This window comes from Monodelphis domestica, chromosome 3 (assembly GCF_027887165.1).
Source record: "Monodelphis domestica isolate mMonDom1 chromosome 3, mMonDom1.pri, whole genome shotgun sequence".
NCBI lineage: Eukaryota > Metazoa > Chordata > Mammalia > Didelphimorphia > Didelphidae > Monodelphis > Monodelphis domestica.
This window is the reverse complement of record NC_077229.1, coordinates 91,736,491-91,760,354: the sequence shown is the minus strand read 5'-3', so window position 1 is coordinate 91,760,354 and position 23,864 is coordinate 91,736,491. Positions and strand designations below refer to the sequence as shown.

Genomic DNA, 23,864 nt, shown 5'->3' with positions numbered 1-23,864 from the left:
AGAAAACATATCTAGTACAGTTAGAGGAGTTTTGGTCTGGGGAAACACAGAAATAGGAAACTGATATATATGGCAGTCAAACAACACACCCTTCCAGGAAGTAATCATGCTTTCAATTTACTGTGAAATATGGTCTGAGATTGACAGCAAGCTAGATTCTGCATAATGGGTTTGTTGGGGGGGGGGGGTGAAGAGGTATACTCCTGGGGTTCAGGAAGGATACCTTTTGCAAGAATGCAAGACTCCAAAACTTAGTTTAAAAATAAAAAGAGAAATTTATTAATTTAGAGAGTAATGTTGAGAATGGCTAGGAGGATAGTACAGGTGGAACAGCAAGATGGAAGGCTGCTCCTTGGGAGGACAGCATGGATGGAAAAGCTGTCCCCCAAACAACATCAGCTCTGGGGATTATATACTCTTTACAACAGATGCTGTGTCATGGTATGGACATGACTCTAGAGTGGTAAACCCTCAGGCGTTCAGTTAGGGGTTTGGTTAATTGACTGGGGACTGCCTGTAGACATAGGGAATGACCCTTATAAAAGATTCTTTAGTTTTAGGGAACAGACAGATGTCTGAGATACAGTCTGATAGAACAGAGGTGTAGCCTGGAGGTGCATCTCTCTGTCCATCTTAAATCTAAGGAGGACCAAAGGACGACAATCATCTCAGGATCCTATAGGGGTCATTAGGTGTTTTAGGCTAGGAGTCACCAGGATGTAAGGAAGCAAAGGAATTTCACTGATAATAGTTTGCCTGAGCTTCTGGGGGTACAATGCCCATGTCAGGTTAAGCGAACTAGTTCTCACAATAAGATGGACCACACTAATAAGAATAAAGGCTCCATGCAGGATCCAAGGTCCTGGATAAAAATGAGTTTAATGGGGGCAGCTGGGGAACTCAGTGGATTGAGAACCAGGCCTAGAGACGGGAGGTCCTAGGTTCAAATCCGGCCTCAGCCACTTCCTAGCTGTGTGACCCTGGGCAAGTCACTTGACCCCCATTGCCTAGCCCTTACCACTCTTCTGCCTTGGAGCCAATACACAGTATTGACTCCAAGACGGAAGGTAAGGGTTTAAAAAAAAAATGAGTTTAATGCCAAAGTCAGATAACTAATACTCCTCAGACACTGATGGGTTTGGCTGGATGGGTTGGGCTCAGAGATCATTTTGTTTGAATTGATCCACAAATTTATATGCTTTTTAATATATATATATATATATACATATATATGTATGTATATATTTACCAATTACATGTAATAAATTTCCTTGGAAATAAATTTCCAAAAAAATAAATTTCACATGAGTTTTCCTAATTTATATGATTGAACTCTTCTCCTCATGCCCTCCCTTTCCTTTCCCCTCCAATTGCTGGTAGGTGATTTGATCTATGTTATACATGTATTATCATGTAAAACATATTTCCATATTGTCCATTTTTGTGAGTAATTTTATAAAACCAAAACCCAAATAAACAATTGAAAAATTATCCACTTTCATCTGCATTCTGACTCCAAATACTTCTTTCTCTAGAGGTAGATAGAATTCTTTAATTTACACACTTCTTGACAAGAAGTTAGTATTACTCCACAAGAGAAGTGGAAGCCAGGAATAGAAAGCAGCTGACTGGCAATCATTGAGGATATGGACCTTGCCACTCATTGCCAGCTGGCACTGTGGGCTCTTGAACTTTTTGGTTTAAAGACCTTTTTAAAAACTCTTTTAAACACAGAAGAAAAATAACTGCTTGATCACATGGATTGATGGGGAAATTATTAGAGATATAGACTCTAAATGTTCACCCTAGTGCAAATATCAATAATATGGAAATGGGTCTTGATCAAGAACACATGTAAAACCCAGTGGAATTTTGCATTGGTCTAGGGAATGGGGTTGGAGGGAGGGAAGGGAAAGAACATGAATCATGCAACCATAGAAAAACATTCTAAATTAAATAAAATTTAAAATAAAAACTCTTAAAAGTCACTGAGGACTCCAAAGAATTTGCATTTGTGACATCAGCATTTACCATATTAGAAATTAAAATGTCTCATTTTTATGAAAATAATTTTGACTTTAGGACAATCTCTGGGACTCCCAAGAGTTCCCAGATCATCACTGCTAGAGTATGGGACTCCCTAGTAAATCTCTATCATAGCCACAAGGTGGCTAAAAGGAGAAGTGTCCTAAGGTATGATATCATCCACTCAATCATGAACATTCCCACACCTGGTCATATCTTTCATATCCCAATGACTCTGAAACTCCTATAAATCACCATTCCTCACTCCCTACCATAAAATTTCTCATTGATATCCCCCCTACTCCCAATCCTCTAAAAGCAGTTACATCATTACTCCACTCTTCCACTGGGTCCTGTTACATAGGCAACAAATTTACCTTCATCTTAAATCTATTCTCCCATTCCTTCCCTCCAATAGCTCTTACTGAAACCCCACTTCACCCTGTCAACACAGCCTCCCTGGCTATTCTTTCCAGTACTGGTTACACTTTCACTCATTCTCTTCAGCTTACTGATCAAGGTGGGTGAGTTGAAATACTTGTTGCTTCCCATTCCCACTTTCAAGTTCTTCCCTTTCTTCCATCACTCAGTAACAATTTTTCCTCTGAGGTTCATGCTATTCATATCTAATCAAAATCCTAGGAGCTATTTTTTTTCTTCTTCCTCAACTCCTGCCCTCCTACTAGGGGACTCCAGTGTATATATTAATTCTCCCTCAAAAACCCTAACTACTCCCATTCCTCAACCTACTCACCTCCCACCCTACCTCAGTCCCACAAAAATGACCAGATCCTTGATTTTGTCATCTACAAATGTGCCACCACCATTTTGGAGAATTCTGACATTATTATTGACTCTTCACCTCTCCATCTGCCTTCTTTTTTATAGCTCTATTCTTCAACTGCATAATATCCTTCAATCCCTTGGCCCTTTAATTCTCTCCCAGGCCATCTGCCTACACTAGTCATTTTCTCCTCTTCTCCCCATCTTGACTCTTGATGAACCAGTTCAATTGTATACTGTTCTCTCTTGAAACACTAGTTCCCTTATCATACTGTTGATTACACCCAGCCTTGGATCACTTCCATTACTTCCTTCCTACATACATGTTGTTGAACAAAGGTGGAGAAAATCATGCAACCATTCTGACTGGGTCCACCACAAATTTCTTATACAACCTCCCTCAACTGGGCCCTCACTACTGCTAAATAATCTACTCTACCTCCCTTATCAACTCACTATTCCACTCTCCACAGCAGCTCTTCCAAACCTTGACATCCCTCTTCAAAGATTCCACGGTTTCTCTTCCCCTTACTCTTTCAGGTATTACCCATTTTACAGAAAAATACTGAGGCTATCTGCTGTGGGTTCGCTTTTTTCCTCTCTTCTTCATTTCTTATCACTTAGGTGCCTTCTGCAACATCGTGAGTCACATAATGAAGTGGGCTTCCTCCTTACCAAGGCTCCTCCTCTTTTCAAGCTATTTCATCTCATCTTGTCTCCTTCAAAAGATTGACCCCTCTGTCATCTCCATTCTGTTGGTTATTTTCAATCTTTCCCTATATACTGGTTAATTTCTTACTACCTACACACATGACAATCCCCTCTATCCTGAAAATAACCTCAGTTAATCTTTCCATTCCTGCTCTTATCCTATATCTCTTCTTCCTTTTGTAGCTAGAAAAGTCATCTTCAATAAGTGCCTCCACTTTCTCTCTTCTTGATTTTTTTTTTGTGGTTGAGATCATTGGCTTTAAATTTGTTTTTTTCTCGGTTATACATGTATTATCACACAAAACACATTTTTTGTAAGTGAATAATCCTTATAAACCAAAACCTCAAAACACATACCCAAATAAAAATGTTTTCATCTGTATTCCTACTCCAACAGTTTTTTCTCTGAAGGTGTATAGCATTCTTTTTCATAAGTCCTTCAGAATTGTCCTAGATCGTTTTATTGCTTTTAGTAGCATTTGATTGTTCCACAATATTGCAGTTACTGTGTATAATGTTCTCCTGGTTCTGCTTATTTTACTCTGTATCAGTCCACATAGGTCTTTCCAACTCTCTGAAATCATCCTGTTCATCGTTCCTTCTAGCACAATAATATTCCATCACCATACCACAATTTGTTCAGTCATTCCTCAGTTTAGGGACATCCCTTTTGTTTCCAATTCTTTGCTGCTGTGAAGATAGAATTAACTCTCCCCTTGTCTATTTTTAATCAAATCAAGAACTTAAAGTACCCCTACTTAATAGCTAATAACATTTAAGTAAGAGAATTCGCCAGTCACTTACTAGAAAAAAATCTCTCACCTCCCAAGGACACTGCTCAGCCATGGGTAGTGCTAGGCAAATTGAAAGACTGCAAATGATTTCTGTGAAGAGGGGGAGAGACAGGAAATAATGAGGAAGAAGGGATATAAAAGAGACCAACATGGTCTGGTCTCTCTTATCTTCCTTGGTTTTTGGAGAGATTGGTTCCTTGGAGACCATTCCTTCTTTGGCTTTTGGAGAGACTCTTCCCTTGGATTCTGCATTGGTGAGTAGAGCTGAAGAGACATGCTTTCCCCTGGAGTCATTCTGAGTTGGTGGAACTCCAGCTGAAGACACTACTGGGACTTCTGGCTGAGGGCTATCAGGAAATCCATGCGGAGATCAGGACTTGGGGAAGCCTCTGCCAGGGTCTGAGCCAGACTTCACCAGAGCAGCACTTAGGATATATTTCCTATATTTCCCACTTTCACTATCTCTACCTTGTTGTAAATAAAAGCTGCTAACAATCATTTTGACTTAGGGGCTAATATTTTATAAACAGCGACCACAATGTTATTTTTTAACTCTCATTGAGTCAAACCCTAAATTTAATTGTTACACCACCACAAAAGAGCAGCTACAAATATTTTTGTACAAATAGGTCCTTCCCCATTTTTTCAATCTCTTCTTAATTCTTAAGATCCAGCTTCCAACCTTATTATTTCACTTGAACTCTCTCTCAAGTTACTAGTTATTAATACAAGTTGTTAAACCTTGGATTTTGATCCAATGGCCTTTGACACTGTTGATCATCCTCTTATTTCCAGGTTTTCACTCACCACTCTCTCCTGGTTTTCCTCCAACCTATCTAGCACCTCCTTCTCAGGATCCTCCTCCAGATCATGCCCTGTAACCATAGGTGTCCCTCAGGGTTCTGATGTAAGTCCTCTTCTCTTCTCCCTTTATGCTGTCTTATTTGGTGATCTCTTCAACTCCCAAGGATTTAATTATCATCTCTATGCTGACAATTCTCAAATTTGCCATTCTTGCCCCAGTCTCTCTGCTGACCTCCACTCTTGAATCTCCAACAGCCTTTCAGACATCTCAAAATGGATGTCCAGTGGATATCCTGATCTCAAGATGTCCAAAACAGAACCCTAAACCCTTATTACTGAAGAAGGCAACATCATTCTTCCAGTCCTTCAAGCTCACCCCCTAAGAGTCATCCTGGAAATCTCACTAAATCTCAGCCCCCATAGCCAAGCTATTGTCAAGGACTGTCCATTTTGCCTTTGCAACATTTCTCAAATATATTCCCTCCTCTCCTCTGACACTGTCACTACTCTAGTATAAGTCTTCATTACCTCAAACCCGTATTATTCCACTCCAATCCATCCTCCATTCAGCCACTAAAGTGATTTTCTTACAGTGCAGGTCTGATCAAATCACCTCCTCCCCTGACCTCAAAAAATTCCAATGGCTCCCCATTGCCTCGAAGAGCAAATATAAAATATCTTGTTAAACATTCAAAGCCCTTTATAACCTAGCTCCCTTCTATCTTTCCAGTCTTCTTGCACCTTATTCCCTTATATGTATTGAAATACAGTGATACCAACCTCTTGGCTGTTACTGAAACAAGACACTCCATCTCTTAACTAAGAACATTCTGTCTGTCTCCCTCTCTCCATTTGTGGATCTCTCCCTCCTTTGGCCTGACTACAGACTTTTCTGGCTTCCTTTAAATCTCACCTAAAATCCCACCTTCTATAGGAAGCTTTCCTTACCCCATCTAAATTCCAGTGACTTCCTCCTGCTAATTACTTCCTATTTATTCTGTATGTGGTTTGCTTTGTCAATATTTGTTTGCATATCGTTTCCACCATTAGATTGTAAATTCCTAAAGGGTAGGGGCCTTCTTTGTTTTGTTTTGCTTGGCATCCCCAATCTTAGCACAGTGCCTGGCACATATTAGGTGGTTAACAAATGTTTATTGATTGATGGAAGATAAACTGGAGGCAATCTCAGAGAAGGCACTATCATCAAGGATGATTGAAAGGGTAGGGTTTTAATTGAGACAAAACCAGGGAAGCCAGAAGACTGAAGGAAGGAGGGAAAGCATTCCAGATATGGGGGACACTCAATGAAAATTCAGAATCCGGAGAATGAGGTGTCTTGTGCAAGGAACAACAAAGAGTTCAAATGCAGATGGAATGAAATAAACATACATTGGAAAGGTGGTTTTAAAAGCCAGAGGATTTATATTTAATCCTGGACCTACTAGGGGGGCAATTGGAGTTTACTGAGGTGAGCAACAAGGTCAGACCAGGCTAGAGGAATATCACTTTGATAGTTAAGTGGAGAATAGGTTGCAGGGCGAGGGGTGGGGTGGAGGGAGGGGCTGAAAGGAGGGAAAATGAGGCAGAAAGATCCACCAATAAATAGGCTCTTGTAATTCTGATATGAGATGACAGGGCCAGCACCAGTGATGGCAATGTCAGAGAAAAGAAAGGAAAATATAGGAAATAGGTTGCAAAGGTAGAATCAACTGTTCTGTGGTTCCCTGCACACTAAATTGCTTAGCCACATTGCTGAGGTTCTTAACAACCAACTTGGGTTTCATACCATCATTTGTTTCAATCAAAGGTTTTCTGAGCTGAGGCCAAAGCTAGATGGTAAGCCTCCTTCAGCCAATTTCAGAACCAACAAATACAGTTTTTAAGTCTGTGAATCTTAAAACTGCTCAGACTGTACCTTAGAAGATTTGGTTAAGCTATTCCCCATTTTAAACAATATAGATACTTGGTCAGGAATGTATTGAGAACTTTAAAATTACTCCACCCTGCTCAGACAGTGCCTTAGGGGAAGATAAAATTGTAAACTCCTGATGGAACAATGAAAAGTCCCCAATTCAAACTTATAGTGAAGCAAAAACCCTAAGCTAGGTCTATTTTTAGATCTAATACAAAAGGGTGCTAAGTATCTATAAAGGTTAAATTAATCACTAAAAGGTCAAGCAACTTACAAAGGGCAAGTTTAGCAAAGAGTTGCGAAATACTCAGAATATATAATCTAATCAGAGAAGGTGATAACAAAAGAAGATGTGAACTAAGAATGGTCAGTCCTGGGAAAAACGGCTACTGTGATTGGTAGATGTGAAAATTTAGGGGAGGTGACATAAGAGAAATTTCTCTTTAAAAGGAGCTGGCTCTCTGAACCTAGTGGGAGTTTGGAGTTAGTTGGAGGAGCTGGGTCTCTGAACTCAGTTCAGGAGTTGAGGATTTCAGTGAAGGACTAGAGTTTTGCTTGGGACAAATGTTGTGGTAAGTGACAAAAGACTGACTAGTCTCTCTTAAGGCTCAGGCGGAGGCCATTTGGCCTAGGTCCTTCATATTATTTTCTCTTATTCTCTCTCTCTCCCTTTCCTTAATTTCTTCATTTGTATTAATTAAAATCTCCATAAACCCAGCTGACTTGGGTATTTTCATATTTGGGAATTTTTCCCATGGCAACCACTATTTTTTTTTATTTAAATCAAGACTCTAAAAATTATCTTTACAGTTTTTGGCAGTTCACAGTCTTGAAACCCACATTTTCACGGTTACAAGTCTCTTCATCTTCACTCTTTTGTGAGACCCCAAAAGCCCATGTCAGTGAGTAGTGTTGTTCTTGTTTATGTGAGCAGGTATGTCATGAAGACTAGCATCATTCATTCCTGGTTGTGCTGTGTTAAGGCACTGGAAATGTCCCATGTTGACTCCACTGCACCTTCTGCCCAAGCCTCTGGGTTCCTAATAGACAAGTGCTAGGTTCCTAGTAACAAGTGGTTCTTAACTTCTTGATTCATAGGTCAAAGCCAACAATCCATTAAGTAGCTTATTTTCAAAGTTTCTACCTTGGGCTGGGTGAATTCTGAGAAGGAAACCAGAGACAGAAGAACAATTTTTCCAAACACCCTAGCAACTATAAAAAGCTTTCTGATTTCTGGGAAGTAGATCGGCTTATACTCAAGCAAAATAATCACTCACTAGTAGTTGCTGGTATTCTTCCTATCTACTTACAGAGACCAAAAAAAAGAAAAATCAGTGCGCACAATTTCCACAGTCTTGCCATTACTTACTTTCCAAGTATATAGAAATTTTCTTTGACCCAGTTGGCATTCTAATGGATATCTGTTGCCAAAACAGGGGGCCAAAAAGATCCAGGAAAGTTCCTAAAACTAAGGGGGGGGGGGGCACAACTACATGGAGATGGGCCTCAGGATGGAACGCAGGCCTGCTCTCATATTGAGCTTCACTATGTAACCCTGGGCAAGTCACTTAAGTCCAGTTGCCTAGGACTTATCACTCATGTGCCTTGGGACCCATACTTAGTATCAATTCTAAGACAAAAGTAAGGGTTTTTTAAAAAATGATTGGGAAAGTTTTCCTATAAAAGGTAAGATTTTACTTGGGCTTGAAGGAATCCAGGAAAACTAGGAGGCAGAGCTAAGAGGGGAAGAGTATTCCATGCATGAGAGACAGTCAGTGAAAATGCCCTTAGGGATAAGCAATGACTTGTTAATGGAACAGCAGAGAGGTCACTGCCATTGGATGGTAGAATATGTGGTCAGATGGAAATTTTGTTATTAAAATAAAACTCAACTAAAAAAAAACAGAAAAGAACGGTTTCAATTGATTAGGTTAGGGGGTCAAAAACTAGACTGTAGTCTTCTCACGTTTAGTCACAAAAAGCAGGAGATATAGGGCAATAGTCTGTAGAATGACAGATCAAATGAGGGTTGAGGATGGAGGAAGATGTGGGACACATTAGTAGGCAGCAGGGAAGCAGCCAGTAGACAGAAATTAAGTGAGGATAGTGATGATAGAGAAGGCAATCTGTTAGTGAGTGGGATATAATCTTCATCTTTCTCAGAAGTGTTATTAAGATTTTCCCCTTTAGCCTTGTTGATGTGGAATCTAGAAACCCCAAAATTTGTAGTCTAGTAAGATCTGATTAACCCCAAGTTTAGTTAGCTTGAAAGATGGAGACCCCAAAGCTTGTCCCTGTTCCTGTGAGAATCTACCCTGAAAGGAGTCTCCAACTAGCAGTTTCAGACTGAACAATAGTCCTTAAGATATTTAATGGATTTAGCTAGGTAGAGTTAACAGATTTTAATTTTAATCAAATTCTAAAATATCCTTTTATCCTAATAGTTTCTTCCATTCTATCAGGGACCCTTTCCCAAGAAGACCCACACCAGTGTAGGGATGCATAATAAATAGCCCATTCCCTAGCCTCTATCTATAATTCCTTTCCCAAGCTTGCTTATATACTGTCAGTATAGTTTGAACACTCCCATTTCCTTGTAGCTATGGTAATGTCAATCATCTTTCCCTGTCCCAGGATCCCCTAAATAGTATTTAAGTCCCCCAAATTCTTTTGTTCCTTGGAGTTGTCATCTCACGAGGTAGCACTCCCAGGAGTTTAGTGCCTGGAGCTGCCAGTCTGAGGACTCTGCATGGGTTTATAGCGCACAGTTCTGCGAGGAGGCCCAATTTTAGCGCTAAAACTCCTTTCCTTAATTAGTGATTTTTCTATTTAATAGTTCTGTGTTTTTTCAAGCTTGACAGCCTGCACCCCAATAGTTTCAAATAACCCAGCTAGAAATTAGTGTTTTCCCCTTAGACCAGGGGTCCCCAAACTTTTTACACAGGGGACCAGGTCACTGTCCCTCAGACCGTTGGAGGGCCAGATTATTAAAAAAAACTATGAACAAATCTGTATACCACTGTCTGCGATAGCGGAGGCTGCAGTGCTGGCTGTGATGGGCCTGTCACACCTTGCACAGGCCCATCACTGCCACCACTATACCAGGCAGCAGAATACACAGTGTGGAATCCCCTCCCTCAGATCGCTGCTCACCATGCTGAAGCCTTCCATTGTGCAACCACATAATCCTTTGCGTGGCACCTCGTTCTCATTCAGTTACTCTCAGAACAAGGTACCATGCAAAGGATGTCACCAGAAATAGTACTGTATGTGAGTGACCCCGTGCTTTGCGGCACCACCACATACAGTGCTCCTCTCACTGACCACCAATGAAAGAAGTGCCCCTTCTGGAAGTGTGGTGGGAGTCGGATAAATGGTCTCAGGAGGCCACAAGTGGCCCACTGCCATAGTTTGGGGACCTCTACCTTAGACCCATTAGAATAGAGATACCCTACCCCCAATTCTAACCCCAAACCTTTCAGTTCTGCCCCTCTACTTTGCATTCCAAAGACTGGTGATTTAGTATGGAGATAAGCTCCCCAGAAATGAACAAAAAAGCCTCAATCCAAGGACAATTTACAATTTAAGTAACTTCCTTATCTTTGGGGTACCATGTGCACTTCAAAGGATGTGCAAGTTCCCTCAGTATCTGTATACTCTCACACCTTAGAACTTCAATTCTTCAGACCTCAATTTAGGAGTCAGGGTTCCCATGACCTGAATCCAACAGGAACAAATGGAGGGGAGGAGGAAGATTAGGGGGAAGGTTTGTGATTATGGATTCTATAAATTGGTTGTTTTAAATCCTGTGCTTTGGCATTCCTTAAAGCACTCAAAGCTAAGGAGTGTCCCTTTTGGGAAAGATTAAAGCTGCTGTCTTGCACTCTAACTCTGACTCCAAGATTTTATTTTTATTTTGGGGGAGTGGGGGTGTCCACTGTTCTCAGACACATCCCAGACAATGAGATGGAATGGAATTACTTGTGCAAAGTTGTGGAGTTTGCCTTGGCAAGGAGGATTACTTCTTCATGAGATAGAGGTGTGCTGGGATGAAACCAATTCTCCAGAGTAAAAGTCAGCATCTCCTTGCAGGATAAAATTGTCCCACCCCTACCTCCAGCACCAAAACTTTTGGGCTCCTTCTGACAGAGACAGAAAAACCTGTATCTTTCAAATTTATATGCCAAAGGCACTTGGAATATCAAAAGTCTTGAGCAGAGGTTACAGCCCCCAGACAAAACAAAAAGGATCATTTCCCCAAGAAGGATTTACAACCTAAGCAATTCTCCCAGTTGTCCCATACTAAAAGTTTCAGAAATTGTCCTCAATTTGTATACTTTTTAACACCTTTGCCCTAAATTGACTTCTTAAAATAATATAGAGGGCAGATTCTGGAAGACTGGAATTAACCAGGATAAATGTGAGACCAGGGAAGATGAGAGAGAAGCAATTGGGACATAGTTTATAATTATGCCTCCTATATATATTGGATGGGTTTGGTTCGTTACAAAGGCATAATGGCTTTAAGTTTTTCTAGTTTGAGGTATGTGGGATCTTGCACAACAGCTAATAAGCCTCTATTTCTGTCTCTGGGCCTCAGGGACTTTATTTTTTGGTGTTCTGGGAAGTGCACCATTAGAGACAACCCCCCAAAGCATCCCATACAGGGGTAAAAGAATAGAGTGTGGCAGGAACCAAGAGAAAAGATGACAAATGACCTAAATCTATTCAATAAAATAAAGCAAGGTGAGGGGGGTTGGGGGAGGAAGGAAGGGATGGAATACTTATAAAGTTTGAGGAGGGGATGAAAAGGTTTTGAAGAGCTGCTGTAGTGAGCGAGATCCTACATTGGGGAAGAGTAAAATGATTGCCTACTGGCAGTGAGGGTTTTGTAGTGACCCCAAAAGGAAAGATTGCTTTCCTCCACTGAGGCTTGGCAGGGTTGGGCACATAAGTGGGCAGCGGATTCCACGGTATTGAGTTGAACTAGTTTTCATTAGTTTCAAGAAAGGCATCCCGCTTTAGAAAATCTCTCCAACTGTTGCCTTTCCTAGAGACTCAGTTCTCCACCTCCTATCAGGACTCAGTCTTAGAATGCATCTTCTGGAAAGGAATTAGGCCGACAGGCATTCTGAAAACGGAGGAAAAGCACTCAAGAGTCTAGACTATGGGAGGAAAAAAACAGGTATGACTGGAGCCTGGGGTGACCGTGGTTCAGGGAAAAGAAAAACAAGATTCTAGTCCTGACTCGGACTCTGTTGCACTAGTCACTTCGAGTAAATTCCCTCTTCTGTTTCTCCATCAGTAAAACAAGACCCTCATTTTGGCTCTAAGGCCCCAACCTGGCCTGGGGACCCGGGGACTGGCCCAGGTCTTAGGCTCTCCCACGCCCTTTGGGGCGGGCTTAGCCCGAGAGCCAACTAGTCTTCTGGAAAAAGGACTCCCACCTGGTACAGAAAATTGAAGATTTGTTCGAAGCACTTTTGCAGGGTGCCGGGACCAGCAGCACAAACACGGGGAGCCAATTAAAGCCCCAAAATTGAAGGCGATTCAACCGCATCTTGCGTCTGCGCTCTCCGAGACGAAGAGTGAATCAGTTGCATCCCGCGCGCCAAGGTTCAAGAGAGTTCCCCGCGGCAACTGCGCGTTCTTCAAAGGTGCCCCAGCAATAGAAGCAGGCGGCTACAAGAACTGGAGGAACTATCTGTTCTACCCGCTCCACCCACCTTGAAGTTCCTCCCACAAGAGGGAGTTCTTATCTTCAATACCACCTCCTTCCCCCCTTCTCAAGAAGATAAGATTAGAGGCAGGGCTGGGTGGCATGATTCACCCTCCGATTTGCGCAAGCGCATGGGCTGTTCTTGCTCTTGTAGCGTTAGCGGGGTGGGAGGGCGGTCCCGTCACGTGTTCTCTGGGGGCGGAAATGACGTAAGGAAGCGGGCGCCCTCAGGATGAGGTGGGCATGGCGGCGAGCGCAGGCTACGTGCGCTTGTGGGGTATCGCGAGGCGGTTAGTGCTGGCACCAGGGCCACGGCCTCCCCAGCTGACGGGTCTCGGGGGACGGGGTCGCGGGCGGGGGCTGCGCGTCGCTCGGTCGCCGCTCCCGAGCGGGCGGGCGAGCGGCGCGGCGCCGGCTTGGGCGCTGTGGGGTCGTGGGACCGACCCAGGGCCCGGGGCGCAGAGTGTGGGCGCGTGGCGGGGCCTCTGGGACGAGGCCAGCAACCGGGGCGGCGGAGCCTACAATACCGGCGGCGACGACAGCCCCGAGGGTGGCGCCGAAGACGGGGCTGGGGCCAGTGGGTCCGCCGGGGGTGGGGGTGCGGAGGGCCCAGTCATGACTGCACTCACGCCTATGATGATCCCGGAGGTCTTCCCGCATCTGCCGCTCATCGCAGTCACCCGCAACCCTGTGTTTCCCCGCTTCATCAAGATTATCGAGGTGAGCTGCCCGCCGACCACCCTGCCTTCCCGAGTCAGGCAGCCGTCTCAGAACCTCGGTCACGTCGTCTACCCTTTTGGGATGAAAATGTGCTTTCCACTTAACTATCATCGGTGTTAGAGTGAAAGCACTTTGATCTCGTTTTCTAGAAATGTGAGGTCAGGCTCTTGACCCTTCACCCCTCGTCTCTTCACCAAAAGCTCAGAAACCAACCTGTCAGAACTGGAAGGGACATCAGAGACCAACTAACTTCAAATCCTGCCTCTTACTGTCTTTTTGTTCCTAAGCAAGTCATTTAATCTCCCTGACTGCCTCAGTTTCCTTCTCTGATATATGGTAAAAATAGCGCTCATCTTCCAGGATTTTTGTCAAAATGACAAGAGATAATATTTGTTAAGAGCCTTGCACCCCTACTAGTGTTATTAAATGTTTGCCCTTGTTATCTGAGCCAACCCCTTCCTTTTAAAAATGGGGATACTTAGAATAGGGAAGAAAAGTGACTTGCCCAAAGGCATGGTAGTTGCAAAATCAGGCTGTCAGCCCAGGTGCCCAAACCAAATCCTGTGTTCTTTCTTTATCTTTCAATTGCCTTTAATCTAGCCAAATCTTTTCTTGAAAAAATGGACCCAGACCAGGGGAAGACTTGTTCAAGGTCACATGGATCTGCTGAAGTCTGACCAAGCAGCAGGTCCCTTCTAACCATGCTTTCACTGCCCACCTTTTGTAAAAAGAAGCAAGTTGAGAGACTGTGCTTGCAAAAAAAAAAGGAAAATTAGAAAATTCAGATTTTAGTCCTTGAGCTGTCCAGGGCTGAGACCTCTGTCAAATTACTGTTCTTTCTCAGAGACTTGGTCAAATGAAGTATTTCAGTCAAATGATCTCTAATGATCCAGCTCTAACTTTCACTGTAGGTAAGAAACCATCCTTTGCTCCTTGAGGAACCTAAGTTTAATGAGAATCTTTCTTGGGCAGTGCTATCCCCTATGGAATTTAGGGTGAAAACCATGACTTTCCCCTATTCTTCCATCTCCAGATGGTTAAAATAAACATCCAGGACAACTTTGAAGGAAAGATATCACTAAAGGTCAATAAGCCTTTGAGGAAGGAGGGTTGAGGGGGCTGGAGAAAATGGAGAAAATTCTTATCAAGTAGCTAATTCTCACTCTTCCCCTTTACATACTTATTGTACATAAATGACTCATGCTTCCATGCTGCTCTAGCATTCTAATAAAGAATATCTCTTCTCTTCCCCCCCCCCCCCCATGTAAACCCCTGGATGGTCAGTGTTGCACAGCTCCAACCTTGGGGGACTATCTAGGGTTCCAGTTTTGATTCCTTTCTTAGCTTGTTCTTTGGACTTCTCACAGTACTTTCCATTATTACTCCAAAACCTCCCTAACCTTGAGAATGTCTTTGACCCTCCAGTTTAACCACTAGACAGTCTTGTTAAGCTTTGTTTCCTCCTCTGACCCTAGATAAGCCATCTTGACCAGTAATCTCTGAAAGGTACTCCATCAAGTTACAGCCTGGGAAGAGGAACAAATATGAGCCTATCACAAACACCCTAAAAAGAAAGCTTACCTTAAGAACTGGACTTGGGATCTGAAAGGCAGGAATTCGAATCCTGGTTTTACTGCTTGGGTATATTGCTTTAAGTCTAATGGCTACTTTACCTGGCTAATGAGATTAATGGTTGTACTAAAGTCCCTTTCTGTTGTGTGGCATGGGTTTGGGCTCTTTTAGCAAAAATGTAAGCTTTTAAAAGCTCAAACTAGAGGCAGCTAGGTGACTTAGTGGATAGAGAACCAGGCCTGAAGACGAAAGGTCCTGGATTCATATATGGCCTTAGAATATTTACTAGTTGTGTGATCCTGGGCAAGTCACTTAATACCCATTGCCTAGTCCTTTAAAGCTCTTCTTCTGCCTTGGAACCAATACTCACATGATTCTAAGACAGATTGTAAGGGCTTTAAAAAAAAAAAGTTCAGTCTACCTAAATGGAAAAGTTTGGGCCTTGGTAACTTTCTGAGAGGCTTCTCATCAAAAGAATTTTTTGAACCACTTCAACTGAAAAAAGTGTTTACAAAGTTATGGAAGGGTTGCTGTCTTCATAAATGGCAAGAGTCACATTCATTCACTCAATCTACATATATGGCTAGCGTGTATTCACACATGTAAAATTGTAGTTCCTTGAAGTAACAACACTTGTACTATCTATACTGAGTAGAAGAGGCATCACCTAGGACCCCTGTTAGCACAATCTAGGAGAAAGAAGGAGAGGAATTTAAGTAGAAAATTGTTGTTTTCCTACTTACTTACAAAACAATTTGAATTAATTTTCCATTTATTTAAGTCACTGAGTTTTTAGTTCAACTTCTCTGTTCATGGCCCCTGACTTTAGAATTAGAGTTGCTTGTTCACTTTCTTTCTTCCAGAATATCTATCTGCCTGATTGTTCTTCATCTTTGAGCAGATTTATAACTAAATCATCTCTGCTAAGTAACTACAACTTGAAAGAAATTAAAGCATACATAAAAGTAGCTCTTTTTCCTTCCATGTCTTTCTTTTCCTAAGAGAGCTATAAGAAGTCATTAACCAGCATTTATGGAGGCTTTAACAAGTGTGAACTATTCTGCTATGTGCAGCAATAATTAGAGTATAGCTTAGGCAGATCTTAGGAAAAATTGAAATTGTCTCATTTATTTTCCATGTCTTGTTGATTTTTACACCTGAGAAAAATTAGGGTTAGGCTTGTAACTTTATTAAATTTTTTCCCTGAAAAGCCATATTCCATGTACTACCAAAAACATATTTTTCCTTTTGAGTTTGCTTTTTTAAAAGAGGAAACATTTTTCTCCCTTTTTTGAAACATTTCAAGGATGGTAGCTAAACTGTTGGCACCATTGTACTTCTTCCTAGTAATCCTCTTATGAATAGTAAGGATGCTATCAAAATGTTTAGCTAGAAAACCTGTCCCTGTATTTCACCTTGAGGTTATTGTCATGCTAGGTTAAAAATAAGAAGTTGGTTGAGCTGCTAAGAAGGAAAGTTCGCCTTGCCCAGCCATATGCCGGTGTCTTTCTAAAGAGAGATGACAAGTAAGTGGCATTTGATTTAATTCCTAATCACCCTAAAATGGAGAATTCCTCCTAGAATATTGTTATTTGGATTGCCCCTGGTGTAAAAGACCTCCAAGGAATTGACCTGTAGGCAGGATACAGATGATAGTAAGAATTAAAGAGTATAGTCCTAAAATCCATCATTCATATTTCTTCAGATTCTTAGTACTCAGTAACTTACGGTGATTCATTATCACCATGTGGGGGGTGAGGAGAAGGGAACTGGAGATAAATTTTTAAATGTTCAAAATAAAATACTTGGAGATGTTTTTTTAATTTGCATTTACGAGACTGGACTGTTAGATAGTATAAGTAGAATACATTTGGATTTTCAAGAGGAAATTAGTTTGATTTATTAATTAGAAGATTTTAGTAGCATTATAAAGATGACATAACCTAATGGATTAAGCTATTTATTGATTTGAAGTCAGGATTCATAAATTCTTGTCCCATATGAGTCCTTCACCTTTTAGTTCCTATAGGACCAAAAATATCACCTCAGTATTTGTCTTGGTGGGAGTTTGAAGGAGCCAGGACTTAGTTCATATGGGACATTGATCATGCTCCTTTTGAGATGGGAAGTTCTCCCAGCCACAACAGAACTAAAAAGGGTTTGTGAGTAAATGTAATTCTTAATATTGATCTTTTCTTAGTATTTACTAGTGAGTAAATAAAACTCTTGCTTTGGTCATTCTGATTTGTTGATTCTCTCTCCTTGTCCAGTCTGGATAAGAGAATGAAGGCTTTCCCTGAAACCATTTTTTCCCTTCCCCTCCTAGCAATGAGTCTGATGTGATTGAAAACCTGAATGAAATTTACCACACTGGAACTTTTGTCCAGATTCATGAAATGCAGGACCTCGGGGACAAGTTGCGTATGATAGTCATGGGACACAGAAGGTACGTGGGTTAGGTATTGCTAGGTACTAGCAGATGCATGCTAGGGAGATTGTATAAGCAGAGTTTAAGAATTGATATCAGACTGCCCACAGCCACTGGAATTTTACTGTCATTTCTGATATGGTCTAATGTATCTAATTCCTTTGATACAGAATTAAGAGGCAGAAGGGGAAGGGTAGGAATTAGTCTTTGTTGTTTTCTTGCACCAAATGTCTTGTTTTTCTTCCTAAGCCTGCACTTCTGCCTCTCTGTAACACCACCTAGTCTCCCTTTTTTGTAATCTTAGGTATATCTCTAACTCTCTCTTCCATACCTAAACAATCGGTTAACTAAGTTCCAAGTCTTAAAGGTTCTGGGTATTTTCTCTGCCTGTCCCTTATGACTTAAGTTGTTCTTTTTCTTCCTCTCCCACCTCTGGCTTCCCTGGCTTCTTTCAAGTCCTAACTAAAATTTCACCTTCAGGAAGTCTTGCAAACCCTCTTAATTCTAGTGTCCTCCCTCTGTTAACTATTTCCTATTTATCCAGTTATGTAGCTTTGTTTGTACATGTGTGTGCTTGTTGTGTCCCTCAGATTGTGAGCTCTTTGAGGACAAGGATTCTCTTTTGCATCTCATTGTATACCCAGTGCCTAGTACATAGGTAAGCACTTAATAAGTGCTTATTGACTGATGTGATTCTGTCTCCACAGTATCACTCTTGTTCCCTTCTCTTTTCCCACTTCCTCTACAATAGACCAGACCCAAAAGCCAAAAATATTACATAGCCTCCACTGTCCTTTCTTACTAAATGTCCTCTGACCCACTGTCAGAAAAATCTTTCTTTTATATATACCTGGTCATGTATTGCCTTTGCATAAAAATCTTTGAGTAGTTCCAGACCTAAAAAAAAAAAAAATTCATGCATCTGTGAGTGGCATTCAAGACCCATCACAACATGATCCAACTCTTATCTTTCTAGCCTTATCTCATATAACTTCTTTTTTTTTTTTAAACCCTTACCTTCCGTCTTGGAGTCAATACTGTGTATTGGCCTCAAGGCAGAAGAGTGGTATGGGCTAGGCAATGGGAGTTAAGTGACTTGCCCAGGGTCACACAGCTGGGAAGTGTCTGAGGCCATATTTGAACCTAGGACCTCCCGTCTCTAGGGCTAGCTCTCAATCCACTGAGCTACCCAGCTGCCCCCTCATATAACTTCTTAAATGTACTTTATGCTTTAACTAAATTGAATTCCTCTATGAAGTCTTCTGACTCTTCCTTTTCCCTCAGAATTCAGATATTTGTTTTGAGACACTGACATACACTTTTATAATATTGTTTATTATACATATCTCTGTTGGTGATTTATCCCCCTACTGGACTATGAGCTCCTTAAGAACAGAAACTGTCTTACCTTAACTTCACATTTCTCTTTGCTTTTAGAACCTTCCTGCATATACTAACTGCTTAACAAATGATGGTTTTTATTATTATCTGTTGATATGTGCTCACAAATTAGTGATCCTGTACCCAATTTATCAGGGCCTTCTGTGTGAAGGATACTGTGCTTGGTAGCATGAAAATAAAGATAATTGAAAGAATCTTTGTCCTCATGGAGCTGAGGTTAGCAAATATTAAGGTGGTATAACCATGCTTGGCCAAGAAGGAAATTTTGGGATAACTTCATTACTCATACATCTCAAATGATTTTTAGTTCCCAGGGACTGGATGGCCTTAGGAAACAAAGAAAGGCATAGAAGAGAATGAGTTTGCCTCATCTCCTATGCCTCTCTCTATATCCTGTTTCCTCTAATACTTTGTACCTTTTTTGTGGTGCATCCAGTTTTGTAGCATTTGTATTTTTGAAAATCTGACATTCTAGTGTGGGCACTGTAACCATAATTTGGTTCAATGTAACCTCTGCACATGGTGGAATAAGATACAGAAAAGATAGCAGAGAATTTTTAGCCATTATTATCCTGAGAGGGGAGAAAATGGGAACCTGCTTTGGTATAAGTGTGATTGTATTGACTTAGATGTTGAACTTGGTGCTCATCTCTATTGTCCACTTCTTTACAGGATTCATATAAACAAACAACTAGAGGTGGAACCTGAGGAACTGGAGCTAGAAAATAAACAGAAACCAAGGAGAAAATTCAAGCGAGCCAAGAAGGAAGCAGAGGAGGAGCAAGGTGCCAAGGACCAAGCAGTGGAACTAGTGATAGAATCTCCCACCAGTTCTCCAGATGAAATACTCATGGTAGAAGTGGAAAATGTAGTCCATGAGGACTTCCAAGTCACTGAGGAAGTGAAAGTAAGTCCAGGAGCCCCTCTATCCAACAGCCTTCCTATGCCTTTGTGTCCCAGGGATTCTCACACATGGCATCAGAGTAAAATTGGGTGTGTTCATGTATAATGCTTGCTATAATGCCTAGAACTTCATTAGGCCTTCTGATCCTTTTCCTTAGTGTTGGAAAGGCAAGGCACATCCAATGTACTCTTTTGGCTTCAAATTAGAATGGAAGAAACAGCATTTCAGCTTGTCCCTGGGTCATTTCCTCTAGCCCAGACCTCTTTGGCTTCCTTATTTTATGTTAAAGCCAGCTTCTTTCTCTTATGAAAAGACTGGTGACATTGAAGGAGTGTTAAGTCAGATCTGAGGATCATGAATGCTTTTCCTTCATCCCTTGTCCAATGAAGTGTAACAGGAACTACCTACTCAGTCATGTAGGCAGGACTTTTTCCATTTGGGAGAGCAATTTCTTTCAATTATACAAGCATTTTTAAGCTTCTTCTAAGTACAAATGCTATTCTAGAACCTGGAGTATATAGGGGTGAAACAATCTCCAACTTTGTGGAGGTAAAAGTTTAACAAGGTTGTATTTTATACACATGCACACATGATAAAAAATAGAAAATAAGCATGAAAGAGTATGCATATTTGAGTTAGGATTGAGACTGGCTAATGTCTGATGGAGGGTGTTGGGGAGGAGAATAGCATGTTAGAACTGACCAAAGTAGACTTAATTTGTGTTGTCAGCCTCCAGGTTACTTGCATCCTGAAGAGAGAAAACTAATCTGAGAATTTACCTAGCTTCTCACATCTCTGTAATGTGATTTTCTAAGAGCTTTATGTGATGCCCTGAAGGAAAAAAAAAATTTATCATTAAGTAGAAGTAGTGGAGGAAAGAGTACTAGATTCAGATTTCCATCTCTGTGACTTATTGTGTAACATTAGGCAAGTTCCTTCTCTCTTGAGACCAAAGTTATCTCAGTAAAATCAAGGGAGTATGAGTAGTTCCTCTGGGTCTAATTTTTTTTTTTAACCCTTACCTTCTGTCTTAGAATCAAAACTGTGTATTGGTTCTAAGGCAGAAGAGCAGTAAGGGCTAGGCAATGGGAGTTAAGTAACTTGCCCAGGGTCACACAGCTGGGAAGTGTCTGAGACCAGATTTGAACCCAGAACCTCCTGTCTCTAGGCCTGGCTCTCAATCCACTGAGCTACCCAGCTGCCCCCTCTCTGTTTCTAATATTAAGTGGATTAAATTACATTAATGCTATGATTAAAGATGGTGATTTTAAAAAAAATAAAACTCCTGAAATACAGTTTAGAAACGCATGAAGGTCTTCTAGCCAAGCAGACATTTTCTTATGCATTTTAATATATTGTATCTTTTTACTGACTAAAGACATTCAGGAAATCTGCCTCTTGTTCTGAGTCAAGTGGTAGGCATTAGGCCTAACCAGTGGGGCATTAGGGTATAGTATGGAAATGGGCATTTGGAAGTAGATCACTACTTCCACAATTAGGTACTAACTCTCTCCACTGGGAGAATATGATAGCTTCCAAACTCTGACCTAGGGATTTTTCCTTTGATAGGCCCTTACTGCAGAAATTGTGAAGACTATTCGGGATATCATTGCTTTGAATCCCCTGTATAGGTATGTTACCCAGACCCTTTCTCTATTCCATTTTTCTTAACTGGCCGTTCTCAGTGTTCGCAAACCTCTTTATTTATTAACTTTACCAGAGAGCCTGTACAAGTCTTATTTGGGTTGGGATTTCATTTCCAAGACTTGTGACTTTAGTAGGGATCTGACTTTCTGAGAGGAGACTGAGTTCTTTTCTAGTGAAAAACTTCATAATATGAAAGACCAAGGCACTAAGAAGTAGTTCTGCCTGAAAGGCTGGGCCTATGATGACTGAGTCTTGGTTTTTTCCTTTCTTATACGGCAGTCCATAATAGTGTGGGATTCCTCTACTAAAGACTTCTGTCTCTTATTGGCAAGGGAATAACCCTGGTTTTTCAAAGGCTGTGTCAGTAGAGTATATAGCAGATTCTACTAGGCTGAACAGTCTTTGAGTTGACTAGCTTCAGAGATGAACTGTGCCTGGCATTTGAGGACTAGAAATTGAAAGCTCATTGCCAGACGGTGGCCTACCAGGTAATGATTTTTATTTGACCAGAGCAGTTAATGGAAGACTTTTTACTAAGGACAGGAGAAACTGAGGTCTGAAATGGAGGTAGTTGCCACCCTATAATTAGAACCTTGAATATATATATATATATAATAATTTTTTTTTTTAGCCCTTAACCTTCAATCAATACTGTGTATTGGTTTCAAGGCAGAAGAGTGGTAAGGGCTAGGCAATGGGGGTCAAGTGACTTGCCCAGGGTCACACAGCTCGGATGTGTCTGAGGTCAGATTTGAACCTAGGACTTCCCATCTCTAGGCCTGGCTCTCAATCCACTGAGCTACCCAGCTGCCCCCAGAACCTTCAAAATATGGAGGATTAATAGTTTGTCTTCACTGATAAAGACCTAGTGTCAAAGTAGCATAGTTCAGGATATGTCAATATGGAGTTACTTTTACAGTACTTTACTGTTGTTTCATCACTCTTCTATTTTGCTTGACTAGATGCCCAAGAATTAATAAATAGATCAGGCAGGGATAGGGCAAACGACATTGGAAATTGTCCCACCCCCACTAGTTTTATCCAAGGGAAATTGACTAAATTGAAGGTAAGACCAATCTTGAATGAGAAAATACAGTGCTGTGTGAGAGCAGAGAAGGGGGGTCCTTATAGAACAACCTTATATTTCAGTTTCTAAGGCTATCTTCCATTATTCTGTATTTAGCATATATATATATTCTGATTTATTTACATTTTCTTGCCTGTTAGAAAGTAAGCTCTATGACTATGTGACAGGGACTGCTTTTTCTTTTTCTTTGTTTTCCCCTGCTTAGCATGGTACCTGGCACATAGTAGGCATTTAATAAATGTTTATTGATTGATTAATCTTGGGGCAGCCTCAAATGCAGAATGTCAGTTGCTGCTGGTATAGGCATTTGTATCTAAAATCTGCTTCTTACTTTCAGAGAGTCTGTGCTTCAGATGATGCAGGCCGGACAGAGAGTTGTGGACAATCCTATCTATCTGAGTGACATGGGGGCAGCACTGACAGGAGCTGAGTCTCATGAGCTACAGGATGTCCTAGAAGAAACCAATGTAAGTTTGGTCCCTGAGAAAGTTCTTTGCTTATCCTCATCTACCCTATTATAGGGCATATCTCTTTCCTGAAGTAAATAAGATTCACTTCCTCGTTGTAGATATGAAGAACCCCCTAGCAGATGTGTGTGCACATTTATTTGTTTGTTTATTTATTTGTGTGTGTGATATTTATGGTTTAGTTCAATATAAGCAACAGATTTAAGTAATGAGAGTGACTACTTTGTGCCAAGCTTTGGGGTGTGGTAGGGGATGAATACAAACTACTAAAACCTTACCTTCCAGGAGCTCATGGTCTTCTAGGGGAAATAAAATTCATATATATAGCAACTAGAAAATCAGACAGGCAGCTTACTGGGACACAGTTTAAAATCTGAGTTATATCAAATTTTAGATTATTATCTTACATGAAGCAAAATTCACCTTGGGAATATCATTAACCAGTGGTCATTCATCCCCACAACAGAGACTGATGAAATTGCAAGAGCTTTGGGCTATTTGGAGTAGGGTGGCATTCCGTTTTGTGTTTGCCCACAACTGGTAACTCATTGAGGCACCAAACTCCCAGATCTTTTCACATCCCCACATCCCCATCCTATATATTCTGGAACCCAAGGGTAAAAGCATTGTATTTGACCCTATTACATTAAGAAGAAATTTAAATCCTGTCCCTCTGATGTTTAACTATCCTCTTATATTCCAAGCCAAGAAATAGGTGGGAATTGAGAAAGGGTCAGTTTAGACTTGATGTGGGAAAAGAGCCTTAATACAATTAGAGCAAGTCAGAAGTAGCATGGGCTGCCTCAGGAGAGTATTGGGGCACCTCTCACTAGAAATATTTTAAGCCTAGATAATCAACTGTTGGAGATATGCTGTAGAAAGGCCAAGAT

The 23,864-nt window shown here is 41.2% G+C and overlaps 2 protein-coding genes across 13 annotated transcripts in view; one reads left to right on the top strand and one right to left on the bottom strand.

The window, feature by feature from the left end:
* The window catches only part of CATSPERD (cation channel sperm associated auxiliary subunit delta), a 146,558-nt gene extending 133,659 nt beyond the window's left edge, over nucleotides 1–12,899 (bottom strand). For 2 of the 11 annotated variants that reach the window (XM_056822502.1, XM_056822500.1), the window contains exon 1: nucleotides 12,477–12,899. In XM_056822502.1, coding sequence (XP_056678480.1) covers nucleotides 12,477–12,589 — 113 coding nt within the window. In that variant the 5' untranslated portion in view covers nucleotides 12,590–12,899. Of the gene's footprint in view, nucleotides 1–3,876; nucleotides 8,441–12,476 lie in introns of those variants that run through there. The other 9 variants (XM_056822499.1, XM_007488955.3, XM_056822501.1 and 6 more) reach the window with 8 other exon arrangements.
* Nucleotides 12,900–12,958: 59 nt separating this feature from the next.
* The window catches only part of LONP1 (lon peptidase 1, mitochondrial), a 32,779-nt gene continuing 21,873 nt past the window's right edge, over nucleotides 12,959–23,864 (top strand). The window contains exons 1-6 of one of the 2 annotated variants that reach the window (XM_001376032.4): nucleotides 12,959–13,468; nucleotides 16,478–16,566; nucleotides 17,367–17,486; nucleotides 19,542–19,776; nucleotides 21,343–21,404; nucleotides 22,845–22,974. In XM_001376032.4, coding sequence (XP_001376069.1) covers nucleotides 12,992–13,468; nucleotides 16,478–16,566; nucleotides 17,367–17,486; nucleotides 19,542–19,776; nucleotides 21,343–21,404; nucleotides 22,845–22,974 — 1,113 coding nt within the window. In that variant the 5' untranslated portion in view covers nucleotides 12,959–12,991. The remainder of the gene's footprint in view (nucleotides 13,469–16,477; nucleotides 16,567–17,366; nucleotides 17,487–19,541; nucleotides 19,777–21,342; nucleotides 21,405–22,844; nucleotides 22,975–23,864) is intronic. The other variant, XM_016432105.2, reaches the window with a different exon arrangement.